This window comes from Triturus cristatus, chromosome 5_1 (assembly GCF_964204655.1).
Source record: "Triturus cristatus chromosome 5_1, aTriCri1.1, whole genome shotgun sequence".
NCBI lineage: Eukaryota > Metazoa > Chordata > Amphibia > Caudata > Salamandridae > Triturus > Triturus cristatus.
The window spans coordinates 1,010,910,302-1,010,932,159 of record NC_140587.1 but is presented as its reverse complement, the minus strand read 5'-3'; the positions used below and the strand labels follow the sequence as shown (position 1 = coordinate 1,010,932,159).

At 45.3% G+C, this 21,858-nt stretch overlaps 1 protein-coding gene across 2 annotated transcripts in view; it reads right to left on the bottom strand.

The window, feature by feature from the left end:
* Positions 1–21,858, bottom strand: part of LOC146832786 (kinesin-like protein KIF17) — a 930,557-nt gene that overhangs the window by 250,792 nt on the left and 657,907 nt on the right. For both annotated transcript variants that reach the window (XM_085606109.1, XM_085606110.1), the window contains exon 7: positions 951–1,098. In XM_085606109.1, coding sequence (XP_085462235.1) covers positions 951–1,098 — 148 coding nt within the window. The remainder of the gene's footprint in view (positions 1–950; positions 1,099–21,858) is intronic.

Genomic DNA, 21,858 nt, shown 5'->3' with positions numbered 1-21,858 from the left:
GGGTTGATGACCCTGCAGAAAGGGCCATTTTTAACAAGGGATCTACACATATGACTCCTTGCTAAATTCGGAATTCTGTCTACTTTTCAGAAATATACAGCTTTTCTGGATCACAAATGGGTTTCACACTGGTTTCTACCAGAAATTGGAAGCAGGTTGAAAGCACAAAAAATAAGAAAAATGGTCTACCTTGTTGAAAAATGGCAAAACTGAGGTAATACATTTGTTTTATTTTTACTCAGCTCTGCAAGTTCCTGAAAGCTGGGAAGATGGTGACTTTAGCACAGTAAACTGTTCATTAATGTCATTGGGGGTGGGGGGAGACAGTATGTGGCTATCTTCTCTGTTCCCTCAAGGAGAATCCACAAACCCTGGTTACCTTTAGAATCCCCAGGATGTAAGAAAAAAGACACAAATTTGGCGTGAATACCTTATGTGGACAAAAAGTTATGAAGGCCTAGGCACAAAGTACCCCAAATAGCTAAAAAAAACAAAAAAGGGGGTTCAACAATGTGTGTGGGGGGGGGAAGCGCGACAGTTAATGGGTTATCATGAGTTTTAAAGTGCTGTTTTTGTTTTCCGCCCTGTGTTTCTCCTGGCACTGGACACCAGTTTACAGCTGTCAAGGTGGGGCGGGGGGAGGAGGAAGGACAGATGCATCTGGGGCACTGGTCGCACCTGGCCCCCATCAAGAGACACCAGTTATTGTGATAACTATAGAGTTAAATTGTATCTGGCAAAAAACTTAAATGTCAAGTAGCAAGCTCCGCCGCCGCTACCATTGGAGAGTTATTGAAATTAGAGTACGGCCTAGCCTTGGCTTGGCAAAAAGCAGTAACCAGCGTCATTAGGCAGTGAACGGAAAAAAACATCAATGAACATTTCATGTCAGTATCCACCTAGGAACATAAAGAAAGGGTCTGACAGACACATTTTACCAAACTACTCACCTGTATTCCTTTTTGAACTCTCTTCCAAGGTAGTCAGCTTTTCTTCATATGATATCCGTAAGATGTGAATATCTTCTTCCAGTTGCGCACGTGATTTCTGTACAGCTTCAAATTCTGTTTTCATCATTGTAAACTTATCTTCATATTCCTAAATGGAAAGGCAGGGTTAGTCACTCAAAATGAAACCTGGGAGAGAGACGGTGATTTTGGTATACCGAGTCATGCTCATTTAATAACACCAACATGAGGCAACTTGAAACTACTGTCCGACAAGGATACTTCTCTCCAAAGCTGCATAGTAATTAAAAGTCAATGACAAATACATGTCTCTCGGTGCAGCAAGCCCACTTCGCTCCCACTAGTAAGTTGCTGTCACACTTCAATTTCCCTAATTGAAGTCAAATCATAGCAGGGTCGGACTGGCCTTAAGGCAATTAGGCAGTGCCCAATGGGCTGGTCTGACAGATCAGTGTGTGGGCAAATTTTTAAGCAGTTTGTGGGCCTGTTTTAAGACCAGGTAGGCCGATTCTTACTGTTGATTTCTCTGATATTACCAAAAATACTGTCTGCAACAAACACAAGTGCATGCAGGCTCCCATATCTTGCAAAATACCCATATAGCATGTCTTTACAAGTTGAGAAGCAACCTGATTTGTAATGTAGGCCACTTTTTTAGCCAGCTGGTTCGCCAATAGGGGCTTCCTTTTTAGGTTTCGCCAGTACAGTGAAATTTATTGCATTTAATATAAATCTTAAAATGGGCTTATAACCCACCCTCACTTTTCATTGGTTGGTGTGCCTGCCACTTACTTTTCCTCTGTTTCTATTGGATGTAGCATACTATTTCCTGTTGTTCCTCTCATGTGTTTCTCTCATCACTGTCCCGCGGCCAATGTACTGTTTGCATCCACTTTTGTGGAACTCTTTTTTTTAGGTTTCACCTGTACAGCGCTTGCACTGTGCTTGTTTTGCAAGTGCTGGCAATTCTGTTCGGAGGATTAAATGCTTAGTCAAAAGTCTTTGTTCGCCATCCGATCCGCTGTATTTCATTTGTTTCTCTTATTTCTGTTCCCTCCACGCTGTAACTTTAATTTCCTCCACGAGGCTTGGAACGCATTGTTCTCCAAGATCCGCTTTCAGCCCTTAGCCCAGCCCATTGGTTGTGCATGCGGCGGCGCCACCATAGAGACACCCATCATGCTTTCATTTTGCCTTGTTATGAGGCTCATCCCAGTTTCCTATCATGCCAAAACCACTTTGGTACCCCCGGGGCACTTCCAAGCCCCTTACCTGTTTTTTCCTAGTCAAAGTCTAGTCTTATTACACAAGAAATGCCCTGTGTCCTCGTGATGTACCAGTAGCTGCCAGCTCCACACTCGCCTGCGAGACACTTAGTTAAGTGCATCAACAAACAACAGTAAGGAATCAGTGTGAATCAAAGCACAAAACGCTATTTTAGCAATTTTACTAGTATTCATGTGTATCACTAGTTTTTCAAGTTGTATAAAAAGAAAGGTGATTTTTTTTTTTTTAGAACTACAATGAAATCATATGGTAAATGGCCATGTCAATTTCTGGAGCTTTTAGTTAAATAGAGACCTTTAGATACATATCTTTGTTTAAATTAACTTACATGCAATTTGAAACTGTGGCTTTGGAATTATCGAAATAGGAACTAAAGCTATCACTCCTTTGTGCTTATTTGTTGCACTACTCCTTCTGGTGCTGTGAGTGGTTTGCCAGGCACCGCATGTGCATCTAACTTGGAGGGAGGGAACTAAATCCTCAGAATAGCAATTAAGACTTGTTTCCAGAAACTGACTGCTGACAGTTAAATTGGCTTTTGCCCAAGAAAACACAGTGCAACAGCACTGTGAAATGCACAAGAATGTGTGCACTTTCGGCCTTGGGGAAAAAAAGCAACAGAATCTTCTGGCCTAATCCTGTGAGGGTTCTGCTTCATGTTCTCCAAGTAGAATTTGGTACAAAGGAAGGTATCTCTCCTTTGGTTCTCCCCACTCTCTCCTACGTACTATCTTCCTCTCACCTGACTTGATACTCTCCCCTTCTTTTCCTTTATACCCTTCACTTCCATGCCCGCCTTTAGATCTATCTCAACATTTGAATATATATTCCTACAATAACCCTAATCACCATGTCCCTGCATCTCTCACTGGTTATTGAGCTATTTTTCCCTCTCTCATTCCTTGGAGCTGTATCTCGTTCTCGATGCGTCCCCATTTTTCTTAATTTTATTCTTTTACCCTTCTCTCAGCCTTCTTCCTTCTTTCTCTTTTCTCTCCCTCTCTCTTTCTTCCATTAGGTGACTGAATTCAGAAGTATATGCAAAGGACGAATGCTACAGAGCTGACTCCACAGAATGGGCCGGCACTATTGTGTCATTGAACTAAGCCAGTCATCTGCTCAGTTTGTTTTACTTGTTGGTATTTGTTTTAAGAAAATATCCTTACACACCACCCAAAAGTCTCTTCGGAATCCTAGCATAACAGCATATGATATAGATTACAGGAGTAAAACCAATGGCAGGAGGGAGGAAACAAGGGCAAGAGTTAGTATATGGCGGACTGGAGACATAGCATCGGGCCTGGCGGACACGTCATAGTCCTAGGAGGTTGGCTCTGTATATACTATACCAAAGTAAGGTATAGTATGCACAGAGTCCAGTGGATCCCCAGAGACTCTATTTGTGGTAGTGTGGTCGAGCAGTTAGACTTATCAGAGGGTTGTGTTAAGCAGTTATTGTACACACTAAGACAAGAAATGATTACACACATTCAAAGACTGAGTCCAATACCAATTGTTTTGTATAAAAAGTTATTACTTTGTTATTATATTTTAGAACCAAGAGGAACTCAGTTGCAGGTAAGTAACCGTTTTTAGAAATAGCAATACTTTTCCAAATGCAGAAATAATTGTTTGGCAAGGCAGTAAAAATGCTTTACCGTAATAGAATTACTTTTTGTATTGTCAATCAGAAACAGTGGAGCAATTGTAAAAGATAGACTTTTAAAGGCAATAGAAGAAATGCAATGCAATTCTATAGGAGGAAAACAGTTATATGCATTTACAGGTAAGTACTTGACTTACCCGTTCAACTGCACGACCAGTGGCACTGGGGCGGCTGGGTGCAGAGGTCACTAGGCCCAATGTCAGTCAATGGAGACTGGAAGCACCCACAAGACGTGCTGGTTGCAGGTAGGTATCCGTGGTTTCAGGGCACAGGCCCCGGGGGTTAAGGCACACACAGGGGGGACACAAGGCAGTATCAAGGCTATACCCCCGGAGCCACAGGGGCAGCCTGGTGCCAGATGCAAATCAGTGTTGAATGCCCAATGCAAACCAATGGAGGATCTCAGGCATACAAAGAGGCTGCAGGCTTGGGCCAGGAGGCTGGATGAAGGTGACCAACCGGCTGGACAGGTAAGTTGGGTGGTTGGGGAAGGTCTGGGTACCACTGGCTGGGCCTCCCATGATCTGGGGCTGAGGATGCAGGGGTGCCTTTTGGAGTCGAATTTTCTTTACCGGAGCTGGTTGCGGTCAGGGGGACCCTTAGTGTGGAGGCTGAAAGTGACTTTGTGGAGTCGAGGATAGGTCAGCCACCGAAGGAGTCAAGTTCAGGACTGCTGGGAGACTTTGCTGGACAGGTGAGCTACTCAGACTAGGGCCGTGGGCATCGGGTGCAGAGTGGGCAGTGGTTACAAATCTGCCTGGATCTGGAGTCCTTGAAGTTTGAGTTTCTGGACAAGGCCGCTGTCCTCAGCAGATCTGGCTTTTATTAAAGAGTGGTAGTCCTCATGGGGTTCTTGGAAGTCACTGGTCACACGACAGGCATTGTCTTCTTCGCAGGCTCTTTAAGTTGGAGACAGGCCAGTAGGGCTGGGGCCAAGGCAGTCGTCGTCTTCAAGCTTTGATGCACATCATCTTCTTCGTAGGTTGCAGGTATATGGGGTGCCCCTAAATACTGAATTTAGGGGTGCTACATGTACTGGCAGACTGTAGCCAATGGGCTACTTGCCTTTTAGGGTGACTATACCCTTTGTGTATCTCCTCCCTTTGGGGAGGGGGCAACCCCAACCCTGATTGGCTAAGACTGTTCCATTCAAGAGGTAGGATTTTCTATGGAGGGGGTCACCTCGGTCCAGGGCACCTTAGGGGTGGTCCTAGCAGAGAGGGAACACAACTCTCCTGACTACTAATTTTCCCACTGACCTTGCTGCCAAAAGTGGGGCTTGGTCAGAGGGGCAGGCATCTCCACTAGCTGGAGAGGCCCTGGCTAGCATATCAAAGTTCAGGAAGCCTTTGAGGCTGTCGTACTTTGCAATTTGGGACCGCGTAGGAGACAGGGCCCTACCCCTGTCTATCCTGGTATTAGCGAACCGCGAATGGTCAATGCGGTATGTACAAGTGCTTTATATAACGTTTCATTGATAAATGCACTATGTATACGATATTATACATCACTACGTGGGTTCCATCTTAGAGCGGTGGCCATCTTATGGTTGCCCTCACATAGGCTACATATTATGAAGCAAATACGGGCCTTTAGAGCACATGTGCCTTCCTTTGACTTCTCTGTGACCTGGGCAGCTGGGCTTCGCTGCCCCAGGTCAGTCCGGTCTCACGAGCTCCCCATCCTCCGGCCACCTGTGATTAGCATCAGGGTTTGACACACCATAAAGCCTTTTCTTCCCACACAAGCCTCCGGCTAATCTCTTTCACACCTGGCTCTTCCTGCTTTATCGCTTGTTTTCTAAACAGGAGATGCTCGTGTTTATTGGGGCCTGTTGATATCTGATGTGGGATCTGAGCCTCGCTGGGTAAATAATTGTGGGCTGGCCTAACAGGAATGTGGGATGGTCATCATGACTCTGCTCTTTCGTTTGTAATGTATCCATGTAGATGACCATATCGTAAAACAAGGAATGTGTGCCTGAAGCATGATATTTTGTATTTAAGGAGAAGCTCGTTTCTGTAATTTTAAGCAGTCTCCTGAGAACATACACGCTGTTGTACTTCTAGGATACCTGTAATTGGTCTGCAGCCAATAAACTGATCTTTGACTTCACCCAGAAGACTCTGTGTTTCTGTAGGTCTGAAACAGGAAGAACCCGAAGTCATAGGGTGTGTTCCCCTGCACCGCTGGGCTTAAAATTCCCAGTACTTCAGTTGGCGCCCAACTCGGGGCGATTTCAGCGGTACCGGTCCAAGCCAGAGGTTCGTGAGGAGCTTTGTGTGGAAATTCTGGAGGAGGGCCGCCACTTCATCGACCCCTGCATGTCGACGTGGTCCAAAAGTCTTTTCTGCGAGGTTCTCCACGTCCCGACGGCTACGAAGGACTGCTGCCCTGATTAATCGCCCTGTTTTGAACCCTTGACGATTTTGGTAGAGCGAAACAATCGAGAGAGTCTTCTGGTGACGCCATTGATCATCGATATTCAGTTAAGTATAAGTGGAGCGTCTCCCAGTTTTGTTTGGTATCCTTCGGGATTATTTTGATTTGGAGTTTGCAAACGCCAAAGCCAGAGGACTCGTGTATTCACGAGACTATCGTAATCGATAATCCTTTGAAGTTTGGAACTAGACTAGTGAGCAAAGATGCCTGGTGCTAGTGTATTTGGAAGATTATTTTGTTTGGGTTGTGGAAGGGATTTCCAGTTAGAGGATTCATGTCCGGCTCCTCCAATTGGAACTCCAACTTATGAGCTTTATGTAAAACATGGCGTGGGCCCCATTGCATATAATGAAGTATGGATCCGATACACCAGAAAGGACGGTGTTTTAAAATGGCCCCAAAATAGTAGTTTCGATACAGATATCTTAGATAATTTGGAAGTGAAATTGTTTAAAAAGAAAGCCCGGCCGGCGATGTTTGATTCTTTCCGCCTATGGCGAAAGGAAGCCAAACAGAAGGAAATTAAGCTAGCGAAAAGGAATAAGAAAGAAAGAGGTATGTCAATGATACAAGCAGCTGTGCAATTTAAAGACAACGAGGAGGAACAAATGAATGAACAGCTACATAGACAGCGCAAACTAGAGATCGATAAATGCTACCCTGTCTTGTCACCCCTTGTGCAAAATGAGACAAAAGAGATAAAAAGGATTCCCTAATGTCCCATTTGTTAAGTTCGCCACCCCCGTATGCGCAAAATGCCACCGCGCCTCCACAGCTTGTGAATGTGCCGCCTCCAGTAAATATGCCGCAAGCCTTCCCACAGCCGCCAGCTCCTCCTCAATTGGTTCCTAGCCCTGCAGTGCAGCCTTCTCAAGGGCCGCCAGTATTGTTACCTGTTGCCCCCGCGCTCCCTGCTACTTTGCCTAGTACGTCAGCTGCCTCCCCTGGCGCTCTTTCTTACACTACCCAGGTACCTGTATCTGCACCCGCTTTTCTTCCCTCTGTCTATCCCCCCGTTTTCGCCTCAACTTCTCCTTCAGCGCGGCAACGTCTAGCTAATGTAGTTACTAGTTTGATGTCGCCTCTCTTTGGGTCATCTAGTGCGACCCCTGGTTTACAACGTAAGCAATTGCGCAGTCAGCTGCCTGATCCTAAAGAGAAAAAGACATTAGATCATATGGCGCGTAGGTGGATTATTTTTTCTTCACTCTATGATGTGGAGTCAGTTGTTGACGTTTTTCACCAATGGGATGCCCCGAAACAGAGGTATGTGTTCGAGAAAATGTGTGAAATCCTCTGTGAGGAATTGGATGATCATGGTAGAGATCCAAACCCGCAGGAGTTGTGTCGAGTGAGATTCGATTTTGGAAAAGGTACGATTGTGGGCCCCGATGTAAATAGAGCAGTTGCGATCTTATTATCCTTGAGGAATGATGATTGTCAACAGTCGTTGTTTGAACAAGATTTCCCTGTGGGGAGAAAGGTAAAAGCGCGACAATACCCTATGAGGGAAGTCCCTCCGGTATGGAAGGAAGCTGTTGCGGCTGATGCCGCTAATGGTATGGCTGCTATGCCAGCTCATTTTCAGCGTGTTTGGGTGCATGTCCCTTGAAAACGATCTGAAGTAATAGCGCTTAAACAGACATTGCCTGACCCCCGTAAAAACCCTGCAGGATATTATAAGGAGTTATCACAAACTGCAGGATCATGTATCATGAATCTAGCTGACATTGATATGTTGTTTGGAAATGTTGTTCCACAGCCTTTGTGGGGGTCAATTCGTAATGTAGATCACGATGCAGAACTAGGTGCTACATGGGCTAATATTATTGCCGCAGACACTAGACCAGTTGGTGGTGCAAAACCTGAGCCTCTGGTAGCAGAACTCCCTGGCAGAATTATTACATATATGAAAACCTTAATGCCCGCGATGCGCGTGTAAGCAGAAGAAAGATGAGACAGTGTCCGATTTCTTTACAAGGTTTGAAGAAACGTTTATCGACCACAGTGGTCAAGACATGAGCACTGAAGGTGGCCAACGGTTATTTGTGGATAAATTTGTGCAGAATCTACTTCCTGAGCTATGTAAGAAATTAAAAGACTCAGAGAGTTCTTGGGCTGTTTCCTCTTCAGCGCAAATACTGGCTACTGCACAGTATTATGAAAATCGAGATAAAGACGAGAAAGATAGAACAGATAAGAAAACGAAAGAACTGAAAACAAAGGTCCTCTTGCAGCAGGCTTATCCACCACGTGGAGGACAGAATAATTATAGGCAAACACAAGGTATCTATCAGCAACCCCAACAATTTCAGACTAACCAGCAAATGAATGGTTATTATCAACCACGTATTCCTGTAGGTCCCAATCAATGTTCATATTGCAAAGAGGAAGGTCATTTTAAGTATAGTTGTCCTAAATTAATGCAGCGTGCTAATAATACGTATGGCGCAAGAGGTAGAGGTGGTCAGCAAGCTCCTAGAGGCAGAGGGCGTGGAAATGTTCCCCAGAACGCGCGTTCTCTTCCGCCTCAAAATACCATAAATAGCTTTGATCAGCAAGCCAACGCGACTGGTAATACAGCTCAGTACTACAATAATGATTATTATGGAGAAGACGACAATGTGGAAGGTGATAATTACTAGGACAGCCATAGACAGAGAGAGGGAGTTGTTTCAGTGCCAGTGGATCAGAGCGGACCTTATGTTAAAGTAACTACAGCAAATGTAACGGAGCCCTTTCTGCTGGATACTGGTGCTGCAAAGAGTTCAATCATGCATTCAAAACTCCCTGGCGCGCCTTTGTCTGGCGAAATGAATGTTTCAGTAGGTTTTTCTGGCGCCCCAGTTAGGAACCCGATTTCTAGTCCTATGTCACTTTCTGTTGGACCTTGTGAGCTAAAAGCACCCCTCATCCTAACGACAGGTTGTGGTGAAAATTTGCTAGGATTAGATTTGCTAAAAAGATTGCATGCAACACTATATTGTTCTCCCTCAGGAGTACAACTTACATTAGGTAAGAAAGTGATTTCCCCAATGTTTTTGTCTAAAAATGCAATGCCACCTGAATTGTCATCCCTTCCGGATGTCCTTTGGGCTACTGGTCCCAATAATGTGGGTCTTTTGGAAATACCGCCATACGTGGTCACTTTAAAAGCCAATGTCAGATTGCCACGTATTCCCCAGTACAAGATCTCCAATGAGGGTCAGAAAGCGTTGTTAGCAATCGTCAGTGATTTGATTAAAAAGGGTGTAATTGAAGAGACAAGAGGCAACGTTTGCAATAGTCCTGTTTTACCTGTCTTAAAACGAACGGACCCTTCACAGCCACCTGTTTACAGATTTGTGATTGATCTTAGAGAGGTTAATAAGATTGTTGTGCCACAGTTTCCAGTTGTCCCTGATATAACTGCCTTGTTAACCATGATTCCAGCCTCCGCTGCATGGTTCTCAGTGATCGATCTAAAGAATGCTTCCTTTAGCATCCCAATTGCAGAGGAGAGCAGAGACATTTTTGGTTTCAGTTTAGGAGGTCGAAGCTTCCGCTTTAAATGCGCTTCCCAGGGCTACTGTGAAAGTCCATCAATATATAGTTAGGCTTTAAAAGCGCAGCTTGATGCACTTGTTTTACCCAGTGGCGCTATCCTCATTCAGTACGTTGACGATTTGTTAATCGCCGCGGATACTGAAAATATTTGCAAAAAAGCTACATTGTCATTGTTGAGTCATTTGTCTGCCTTCCATCACAAAGTGTCTCTCTCAAAATTGCAATATTGTCGACAAGAGGTGACCTATTTAGGTCATCTCTTATCGAAGGAGGGAAGGAAACTGACCCCAGAAAGAATTCAAGCCATTGCACAGTTGAGCGTGCCAAGAACACAGAGAGAAGTGCGTGCTTTCTTGGGCATTACTTCATACTGTAGGCATTGGATACCAAATTTTTCCCTGCTGGCAAAACCTTTGTTAGCATTAACATGTAAAGACACACCGAATCCTAGCCCATGGTCTGAAGAGTGTCAGAAAAGTTTTGTGGAATTGCGCAATGCATTATGTTCAGCTCCTGTGTTGGGTACCCCTGACTACAGCAAGCCTTTTACATTGTATGTTCATGAAAAAGATGGTTGCGCATTATCAGTGTTAACACAGCCTTTTGGCGACAGACCGCGTCCATGCGCATATTTTTCATCAACCTTGGACCCTGTAGCTAGGGCATTGCCAAGTTGTCTGAGAGCTAAAGCCGCCGCAGCTATGTCTATTCGACAGTCTGCTGGATTAGTGATGGATAGTACATTGATTGTTATGGTTCCACATGCTGTGGACACATTGTTAAACAGGACCAAGACGCAGCACTTAACCAGTGCGCGGTTATCAGGATATGAGCTGACACTATTAGCAAATCATATACACATAAAGAGATGCAACACGTTGAATCCAGCTACATTATTACCAATCCCAGCAGACCTAGATGAGATTGAGCAACATGATTGTCTGTTCAGAACAGAAGAAGAGACGAAAGGGAGAGTAGATCTTAAAGATACTCCCCTGACTGAGTGTGATGGTACTTTATGGGTGGATGGTTCGTGTTTCAAGCTTCCAAATGGTGATACGACTGCTGCATATGCTATCACGACCTTGCACACGATTGTTGAAACTGCACGTGTGCCACATAATTCGGCCCAAGCAGCAGAATCGATTGCCCTTACGAGAGCATGCGTGTTGTCTGAAGGAATGAAAGTGAACATATATACGGATAGCCAGTACGCCTTTGGCGTGGCTCATAGTTTTGGGCGATTGTGGAAAGAACGTGGGTTCCTGACTTCGCATGGAGCTAAAATTCAGAATGGCAAGTTGGTGAATGATCTCCTTGAGTCGCTGACCCTACCGTTACAAGTTGCGATTATGAAATGCAGTGCGCACAAGAAAATCACTGATGATGTTGGTCGTGGTAATGCGTTTGCTGATGAAGTCGCGAAAGAAACAGCAAAAGATGTAAAGACTCGAATGTATGTTGCAGGCCCTGCAAGATGGGTTGGTGATGTTGGAATGTGTGAAAACACAATAGAAAGTGTGAAGTCCCTTCAAGCTGAAGCCACAGAGAAAGAGTTGAGCAAGTGGAGAGAAAGTATGGGTAAGTTGGATGAGAATGGTTGTTGGATTGATCTGTCAGAACATAGGCGATGGTTGTTACCTGATGCATATGTGCTTCCAGTGGTTACTATGGCACATGGAATGGCACATATCAGTATGAAAGGAATCTGTAAGTTGTTGGCTCCAGTATGGCAGAATGCTGGAATTCCCAAGTGTGCAGAGAATGTGGTCAAGAATTGTATGGTATGCTTGAAGTACAACCCTGGTAGGGGAACCCCAACTCCAGCTGGTCATTTTGCGCCTCCATCATATCCATTTGAAGTTTTGCAGTTAGATTTTATCCACATGGAAAGGTGCAACAACCTGAAATATGTATTGGTGGTTGTCTGCGCTTTTTCAAAATGGATAGAGGCCTATCCCCTAAAAGACAACACTGCTCTATCCACAGCCAAAGCCCTTGTGAAGGAATTTTTCCCTAGGTTTGGAATGCCAAGAATGGTGTGCAGTGATAATGGGAGTGAATTTGTGGACCAAGTGATGAAGAATGTGTGTGAGGGATTAGGGATCAAGCAGAAGTTCCACGCTGCAAATCACCCCCAATCAGCTGGATTAGTAGAGCGCTACAATGGCGCTCTAAAACTCAAGCTGGCCAAAATCCAGGCGAGCTCCGGTCTTAAATGGCCGGACGCTCTGCCTCTAGCACTCCTGTCCACCAGAATGACCGTACACTCACGAGTGGGACTTAGCCCATACAAGGTCGTTTTTGGCCGCCCGGCCAATGTATGGGGTGTGCCAAGACCGACAAAATTCAGCGAAATCGAACATCCAGTACTGCTTGATTACTTGTACGAATTGACGGCTAAATTGCGTGTTTTACACCAACAGGTGCACGATACTCTTCCCCAGGCCTCTGAAGCTCCAGGACACCCTATCGACCCTGGCACATGGGTGCTCGTCAAAAATTTCCAGCGCAAAAGCAACGATGAGCCCCGGTGGATTGGCCCTCATCTCGTACTTCTGTCTACAAGATCAGCTGTTCGAGTAAAGGGGAAAAAGAACTGGATCCACGGCGCCCACGTCAAAAGGATCCCTTTGGCTCTGCCGTATGACCAGTGGGTCCAGGAGGGTATCGCCGATTCTGAAACAGACACTGTACCTCGTTTTGTGCCGTTCAGTGATGCACGCGTGAGAGGCACAACTTCAGCACAATAGAGTGACGATATTTTGCAAGAAGCTGTGCCACCGTCAATTCGATTGGACACCACAGAGCCTGAACTCTTGTTTCAAGATCAGACAGTACCTGGCCGTTTTCACTATAACTTAAGACCAAGGCCTATGGACAAATAAATATTCTTTTCCTTACTTTTGGGTTTTTTGATAACCATAGCTCTCCCATCTGAAGGACTTTCTTGATTTTTGTTTTTCGAACCACCATCCGGGTTCAGCCGCAGGGTCGCGGTGCCAAGACTTTGGGGTACAGGCCGAAGATGTTAGGTCAACGGTTCTGGTTGGTCTAGGGCGTTCCCTGGACCGACAGGCGTACTCCTTAGCAGAAGAAACTCACCCGCCGCGAGCGGCACGATTAGAGGATGGAGTTTTTCAAGATGGAGAGACTCGCTGAGGAAATTAACTTTAAAGCAAAAATATGTAAAATAATGAAGAGCAAACGTTTTGTATTTTTATGTCTGTTTGTATTATGTAGTATGGTAGTGTTTACTGTAGGATTTGTATTCTTCTCCTCTCAAGAGCCCGTTGCACCCACTGTACAGCCTATACCTCCTCCTACTGTCTCCTCGCACTCTTTTCACCCTCTGCCCGAACATGAACAAGCTAGACGATCAGAGTTTGTAAGCAACTCGTTTATTCAGCTGCTGCACCAGCACCAACTAGTCATGAATACAACCAATTGCTGGGTGTGTGGTTTAATGCCACATACCATTAATAAGGGTATTCCTTATCTAGTGCTGCCGTTTAGTTACAATGGATCGTCATGGGCATTCCAGACCATGTTTCTCTTTGCACTAGATGCCTATTCCCCGCGACAACCGCGTTCCATCAGACCTAGCACAAATAATAAAGCTTTAATGAAAGGAGTTGCCGATATGAGCAGAGATATCGACGCATACTCATCTATACCCAAGGAGGAATTGAGAGCTTATGTAGGGTGGAACGCGACGGGGTATAGTATTAGTCTGGGTGAAAGGCAGCGGAAAATCTCATCCCCAATCTGGGTCGTACCCCACATAGGTCGGTTCTGTTTACAAGGTAATGGTCAGAATCCAAGAGCTCAACTGGGGAGAAGTGACTGTACTGAAACGTACACTTTTCCGTCACAGTTTTCCCCTGCGTTTTTGGCTGCCAAGGGTACATATTTTGTCTGCAATGACCGAGCATATACATGGTTGCCCCCTGATTTCTCGGGCACATGTTATATTGCAAACCTGCTACCGCCAACATTTACTGCCGCCTCCGACTATCACAAGACCAGAGTTGTGAGAGGCGTGATTAGTAAGGAGGATACTGCCGGTCAGGAAACGGGAGACTTCTTTTTGGGTTTCCTGCCGTTTTGGGGACCTATGGTCAATAGTAGGAACCTGAGACAACTGACTCGTGTGGTTGAATCCACTGTTAATGTTACGGCTGGTGCCCTTGGTAATTTGACAGCTGAGCTCCAAGCGGATCGCCTCATGACTTTGTAGAACCGCATGGTTCTAGACGTTATACTTGCAGACCGCGGTGGGGTATGTAAGGTCATCCAATCCAGTTGTTGCATTTTCATACCAGATAACGCTCCAACAGTTTATCAAGCCATCTCCAAACTGCATAAAATATCTGAATCCATACACGAGGATAAAGGAGATTGGTCACTGGTGGGGTGGTTCTGGGAACTGATATCTGCCTGGGGTTGGAAAGTTCTGATGGTCATTGGAATGATCTTAGCCATTCTTCTCCTGTTCTGTCTGTGCATACAGTGTGCTCCTGCGATATGTGGCCTCTGTGCTACATTATGTATAAGGAAACCTGTATCGAGGGACGAGCTAAGTAATAGGATGATGCTACAGCAACATCTCCATGACTTCGTGAATATTGACCTAGACTCGGATTGAAATTAGTATAGTTATTGCCTATGTAAGGGCAAAAGGAGGGTCTGTCATACTTTGCAATTTGGGACCGCGTAGGAGACAGGGCCCTACCCCTGTCTATCCCGGTATTAGCGAACCGCGAATGGTCAATGCGGTATGTACAAGTGCTTTATATAACGTTTCATTGATAAATGCACTATGTATACGATATTATACATCACTACGTGGGTTCCATCTTAGAGCGGTGGCCATCTTATGGTTGCCCTCACATAGGCTACATATTATGAAGCAAATACGGGCCTTTAGAGCACATGTGCCTTCCTTTGACTTCTCTGTGACCTGGGCAGCTGGGCTTCGCTGCCCCAGGTCAGTCCGGTCTCACAAGCTCCCCATCCTCCGGCCACCTGTGATTAGCATCAGGGTTTGACACACCATAAAGCCTTTTCTTCCCACACAAGCCTCCGGCTAATCTCTTTCACACCTGGCTCTTCCTGCTTTATGGTTTGTTTTCTAAACAGGAGATGCTCGTGTTTATTGGGGCCTGTTGATATCTGATGTGGGATCTGAGCCTCGCTGGGTAAATAATTGTGGGCTGGCCTAACAGGAATGTGGGATGGTCATCATGACTCTGCTCTTTCGTTTGTAATGTATCCATGTAGATGACCATATCGTAAAACAAGGAATGTGTGCCTGAAGCATGATATTTTGTATTTAAGGAGAAGCTCGTTTCTGTAATTTTAAGCAGTCTCCTGAGAACATACACGCTGTTGTACTTCTAGGATACCTGTAATTGGTCTGCAGCCAATAAACTGATCTTTGACTTCACCCAGAAGACTCTGTGTTTCTGTAGGTCTGAAACAGGAAGAACCCGAAGTCATAGGGTGTGTTCCCCTGCACCGCTGGGCTTAAAATTCCCAGTACTTCAAGGCTCACCGCCCTGAATGCTGTTCCTGGTTGTGGGTAGGTGATAAGCCCCACCACCCCAAGCAGGCTTTGTTCCTGACCCACGAGAGCACAAGGGTTCCCACCTCAGGTGGTCAGAAACATATCTGTGTGTGGCAGGCTGGTGCAGACCAGTTAGCTGGACACTAGGGAGTTGGCCGTTTTTCAGGGGGCATCTCTAGCCCCACGAAAAACATTGGAACATAGGGTGTCATTACTGATTTCACCCTAACCACAATACCCTAGCACTATAAAATGGATACCGAACTGGTGTTCGATGAGAGTACATATGCAGAGATACTAAGAACACCGTCGCTTGAAGCTGAAACGGTGGTGTCACAAACGGTTAAGAACTCTGATGAGTGGGAAGCACTATCAGCAAAAAAGAAAGAGCAGATCCGTACGGCCCTTCGTGGGGATTTTATGATGGAGTACCTAAGAAAGAACGCGGCACCACGAGGACTCGTAGTTACCAATGAACCCAGGTTGTTCCTAAACAACAAAGAATTACGGATCGACTGGTCAAGCATCGCTTGGAAGTGCACCAAAGATTGCCTGGTGTTAATCATCAATACGGCCAGACAACTAGCGGATGCCTTAATGGTCGAAATACAACAGAGTGAGAGCAAGCTGAAAACTTCTGTTCATATCACTGTTTATAAAAAGAAACTAGAAGAGATTAACAATGACCACTCGGCATACAGGGAGTATCTTACACAATCCAAATTTACTAAACTACAAAAGGGTGTGCAGAAGTTTAGCCGGGAAACAGTTTATCCCTACACCACTGACGAGTACTACGAGAAACCTCCACAACAACAGGCCCAAAGACGCCAACAACGCTTCAGACCTACTCCCCCAAACTGGACCTTCAGTTTGGGTGAGGAGAGAAGTGATAGCAGCAGTGATGAGAGCACAGAGGGACAACAGGGCAGAAGACATCAGCACCCCCAACAGCCAATGTTTACCCCACCCATGCATCCCTTCAGGTTTTGGCCACAACAGTACTACCCACCTGGATTTTGTTTCCAACAAGGCCAGCAGCCTTTTTTATTCAGGGGCCAAGGAAGAGGAAGGGGCAGACAAAAACCAAGAAGAAATCCCAGAGTACAATGGGAGAACGAAGCTACTAGCAGCGGAGCAGTCACACGGAGCAGAGGCAGGGGCGGCGCCCAAGCAATGAACAAGGAATGACTAATATCGTGAACCTAAGTGATTATACAATCAGCAAAGATGAAGAAGCCGTGCTCGCGAAAGGCCTTGGCTTTGTCCCTACACCGAATAACGACCCTTTTTCCCTCAACACTGAACTGGCACAGTTCTTTAGGAAAATCAAGTTAAAAGATTTCTTTGGAGATGCAAGAGGAGCTGATGACGGAAAGTTAAGCACGGGTCTACGGAAGAAGTCCACTTTTTCTCCACCCACCCAAAACATTTCATGTAATGTCCTCGCATTTGAACAGGCAGTACTTAGAGGTTGAAGAAATTGACTTTAACAATACTAAGGGATTCCAGAACTTGACCAGGGTGGAGAGAACGGCCCTTCAGCAACTAAAAAGCAAACATGAGTTAGTAATAAAACCAGCTGACAAGGGTGGGGCAATAGTCCTTATGAATTACACCATGTACAGAGAAGAGTGCCTACGCCTTCTATCAGATACAACGAGCTACGAGATACATTGTGATGACCCCACAATGCGGATCATGAATAAAATCAGAAGCCTTGTCAGTGAAGCAGAGGCCTGCGATTGGATCACAAAACATGAGGCTGAATAACTCCTAAACACCGAACCAAGAATATCCAGGTTCTAAACCCTCCCCAAAATCCAGAAAAATAGGATGCCACCACCGGGGAGACCTATAGTGTCGGGCATTGGCTCTGCACTAGAACCTCTATCGCAATTTTGCGATTGGGTCTTAAAACCCATCGTACAGATGTGCCCGTCAAACCTGAAGGACACAAAGGATGTCTTATGCCATTTGAGGGACCTGGAGACCAACATCGAGGAAGACTTGTTCATAACTATGGACATCAAAGCGCTCTATACGAGCATCCCCCAAAGACGCACTCTGGAGGTGGTGGAACACATCCTCCTAAACCAAGAATGGTCATACATAACACCAACACATTTCATCATGGAGTGTGCGGAGTTGGCCCTCACTGAAAACCTTTTCGAGTTTGAGGACATACTATACCACCAGATCAAAGGCACGTCCATGGGCAGCACTTTTGCGCCGAGCATGGCGTGCCTGTATGTTCATCAGTTTGAGGAAGATTACATTTTCAGTGTCCACAACCCATTTACACACCAGATGAAAACATGGAAGCAGTACATAGACGATATCTTCATTGTGTGGCATGGAACACCAGAGGAAGCCACGACTTTTGTGGAGTGGGTTAATAGCAAAGACACCCATCTTAATTTCACACACACCATCGAGAAGAACCATGCTATATTCCTCAATCTGGACATCACCCTGACGACCGAGGGGATCTCCACTAAAGTGCACATGAAACCAACAGATAGTAACAGTCTCCTACTATACAAAAGCTACCATCCAAGGGCTCTACGCCAGAATTTACCAGTAGGACAAATCCTCAGAGTACGGAGGAATTGCTCTGAGCTAGAAACATTTCAAGAACAGGCGGAACAACTGGAAAGTAAACTTCTGGAGAGAAATTATCCAAAACGAATGATCAAGAGAACCAAGAAAAGGGCTAGGAATAATAACCGGGAAGCCCTGCTGGATATCACAGCAAAAGAACAATCTGAACGCTTGGTATGTGTGACTACGTAAACACCTGTATCAAATAAAATCCAGAGCATCATAAAGAAAAAAAGGGCAATACTTAACAGTGGACAAAGACAGTGGGAACCCCCCCCTCTTCGCGTTCAAAAGAAGTAGAAACCTGAGGGATGACCTGGTACACTCCAAATTCACACATGAAGAAGACAGTGGTCAGATCACCCTCTCGAGTCAACCGAAACCAACAGGCCATTTTCCATGTGGTAATTGCGTATGCTGTCGATTGACCACCACCACGAAGGAAGTGGATATCGGCATGGACAACCCATGGAAATTGAAAAACGTCAGCAATTGCAACACTGAGAATGTGATCTACCTTCTGACCTGCCCATGTAACCTGAAGTATGTTGGGATGATGACAAGGAAAGTCAAAACACGGATTAGTGAACACCGTAGTATGATCCGCTGTAAAAAAAACAATACAAGATTAACTAAACATTTCTCAGATACAAACCACACTGAATCAGAAGTCCGCTGGGTGGCCCTGGAGGTGATGAGGAAACAGAAAACAGACATCAGCAAACAACTGCACATCAGGGAACAACAATGGGTGTACCGGTTACGCACATGGGATACGGGATTCAACGATGAAATCCCATGGCTACAACTAGCCAAGCGACCCGAAACACATAACTACTACTGATGCAGTGACCAGATTACAGGAATACATCTGGATAATGGTTCCTTCAAGCAAGGTTATAGCCATTTCCAATAACACATTAAGACCTGAAGCAAACAGACGCCTTATTTCCAATAATATAGGCGCTTAAACATACATGCCAGTCGCATAAGCTTCTAATAAACACCTCGTGGGTAGTCTAAATTACAATAGACATAGCAATGATAGCAGAAACTTCTCATCAAATACTTGAGGGACAGTGACTTGAATAACACATTGCGTGTTTGCTTATACCCTTAGAAACACGAGCGCCCAAAAACCATGTCTGTTTGGTCTCTTTATTTTTAAACAACATTACAGAACGACAACAGGAGTTCTGTGTTGCACCTTAGTACCTCCCCCGTAAACATTTACGTGGGTTTATAACTATGCGCATAGGCAGGGGCACGTACATCTTATGTATGTTTTTCTGAAAACTTTAATAAACACTAGGAGCCACCCCTCTGTTTTTGGAACAACTATCATAGAATAAACGGGGACAATTTGGCCCCTTTGGTACCCCTAATATCAATTCTCTTACCCAAATATGGCCTTTTGCGCATGCGCACGCGGCATTTCCACCAGCCGCTACACACACGTGTCCCATAGACCGAATACGCATGAGCGGAAGAAGAAGCACTCGCATCACGATCACAGAGAGGAATGCTGCGCAGCAATACACACGCACGGGCACTTTTTCCTTGCAGCCAACAGACACTCCCTCCTAGGGAGGAGCTGACACATTAGAGAACGCCCTGGAACAGGCAAACAGGCACCCTTCCGGCTATACACCGGATCTTGCACAGGTATTATCAATTGCCTGATAATCACCAGTCAATTAGTCACTTGGCGGTAGTATAAAAACCCGCTCCTCACTCACCATTATCCAACGGCGGGGAGGTGAAGTCGACGACCATAGATGAGACGGCTGGAAGCGCTGAAGATGACAGTAAGAGTATGAGTGTCTTGGATGATTGAGAAAGCACAGTTTTATGCTTTTTGATGCACTTCCACCCCTCTCACGAGAAAGGCATCTTTTAAACGGAAATATGTGTGCGTTTTTCTCCCAATCATGGACCTGTTTTATCAATAACATGCTATGATTCTATGTACCCCACTCCTTTCAGAATGTCACAGTAGGCCCTTCCACCCTCGACCACCCATGGAGCAAGTAGGATAGTGATCCAGGGTAAGCGGCGGACAACATGTTTTTTCTCTCATTGTTAGTGATGACACTTATGAATGTCACGTGTTTCACTTAGATACCACCATGCGCGCTGTAAGTGTGGTGATGTACGTAAAGCAACTTTTGCAATCATTATACTTACACTTTCGATATGTATGTGCTTTTGTTTCCTTTTTCCTACAGATACTCTCGCATTAGTACTACACTATACGGGGAGTTTGATCCTCACGACCCCCGGTCCTTTAGTGGTTGATCTTTTATACACCGTGTGTAAAAAGGCAGAGCCCATTCAAATATTTTTTGGTCCTGACGAATGCTATGTACCCTCCGGGGACCCCAAAACAGAAACATGTTGACCATATGGAGGAAAACATATGATGAGGTCTCAAGAGCCCTATATGTCCAACAGAGGAAACTGTACCTCTCTAACATAAAGACTGCCAAAAAGGTGTACTACACTAAAGCCATTAATGATGCACAGCAGAAACAAAAAACTGTTTTTTCTATAGTCAAATCTTTTACCCACCCCAAAGCCCTCCAGCCTGAAATCCCGCCCTCTGAGAGTTTGTGCAACCAAATTGCAGAATTCTTTGAGGAGAAAATTGTAAATATCCAAAAGGATTTCCCGCCTCCTCTGATCCCTCCTAGTTTAGGCCCCCCAAACCATGTAGCCGAAAGTAGCCATTTCCTTGATAGTTTCCAGCCAGTCTCCCTCCAACAGACCCGCAAAGCGATCTTGGCTTGCAAATCGGGAGCACCCACTGACTCCTGTCCCCCCTGCATTCTACATCACTTAGTCGAGGTAGTGAATCCAACCATCAATGCCATCATAAATACATCCTTAAAATTAGGGATTGTACCTAATGAATGGAAAAAGGCTATCGTAAAACCCCTTATGAAAAAGCAGAATAAATCACCAACGGATCTGACCAATATGCGACCCATTTCACTCCTGCCTGTTCTAGGAAAGATCACTGAACGGATGGTGCACTTGGAGCTAAAAGCATTTGTGGAAAACCACAACATTTTGCATCCCCAACAATCTGGGTTTCGCTCTGGTCACTCCACTGAAACTGCTCTGGTAGAACTCTCTGACTCCATCAAGTTCCTGCAGGATGAGGGCAAGCAAGCTGTCCTCATCCTGCTCGATCTAACAGCAGCCTTTGACACCATCTCTCATGTCATCTTGAATGACAGGCTGCGAGAGATTGGTGTGACAGATACAGCTTTGACATGGGTTAAATCTTTTTTGTCCAACAGGTCCCAGTCTGTATCTTTGGGCCATTACTTATCCAGCGAAAGAACTATTACATCTGGAGTCCCGCAGGGATCCATATTAAGTCCACTTCTTTTCAACATCTATATGGCGCCCCTCCTCGCTGTGATAGAGTCACACGGGATCCTTGTTACGTCATATGCCGACGACACTCAATTGGTCGTCTCCATAGACAAAAATCGCACGGATACTGAATCGTGCTTTCGGAATTGTCTCACTGAGGTATTTCAGTGGCTAAATAAAAACCACTTAAAGTGCAACAGTGGGAAAACCGAAATTATACCATTGGGTCAGGACCATCCTTTTTGCCCGAGGGATTGGTGGCCTAAAGACTCTGAGGCTCCGCCTAGTGCTGTGTCTTCTGCTCGCAACCTAGGCGTGCAATTTGATGCTACCTTATCATTTGATGATCATGTTAGGATCACGGCTGGCTGCTGCTTTGGCCTCATCAAATC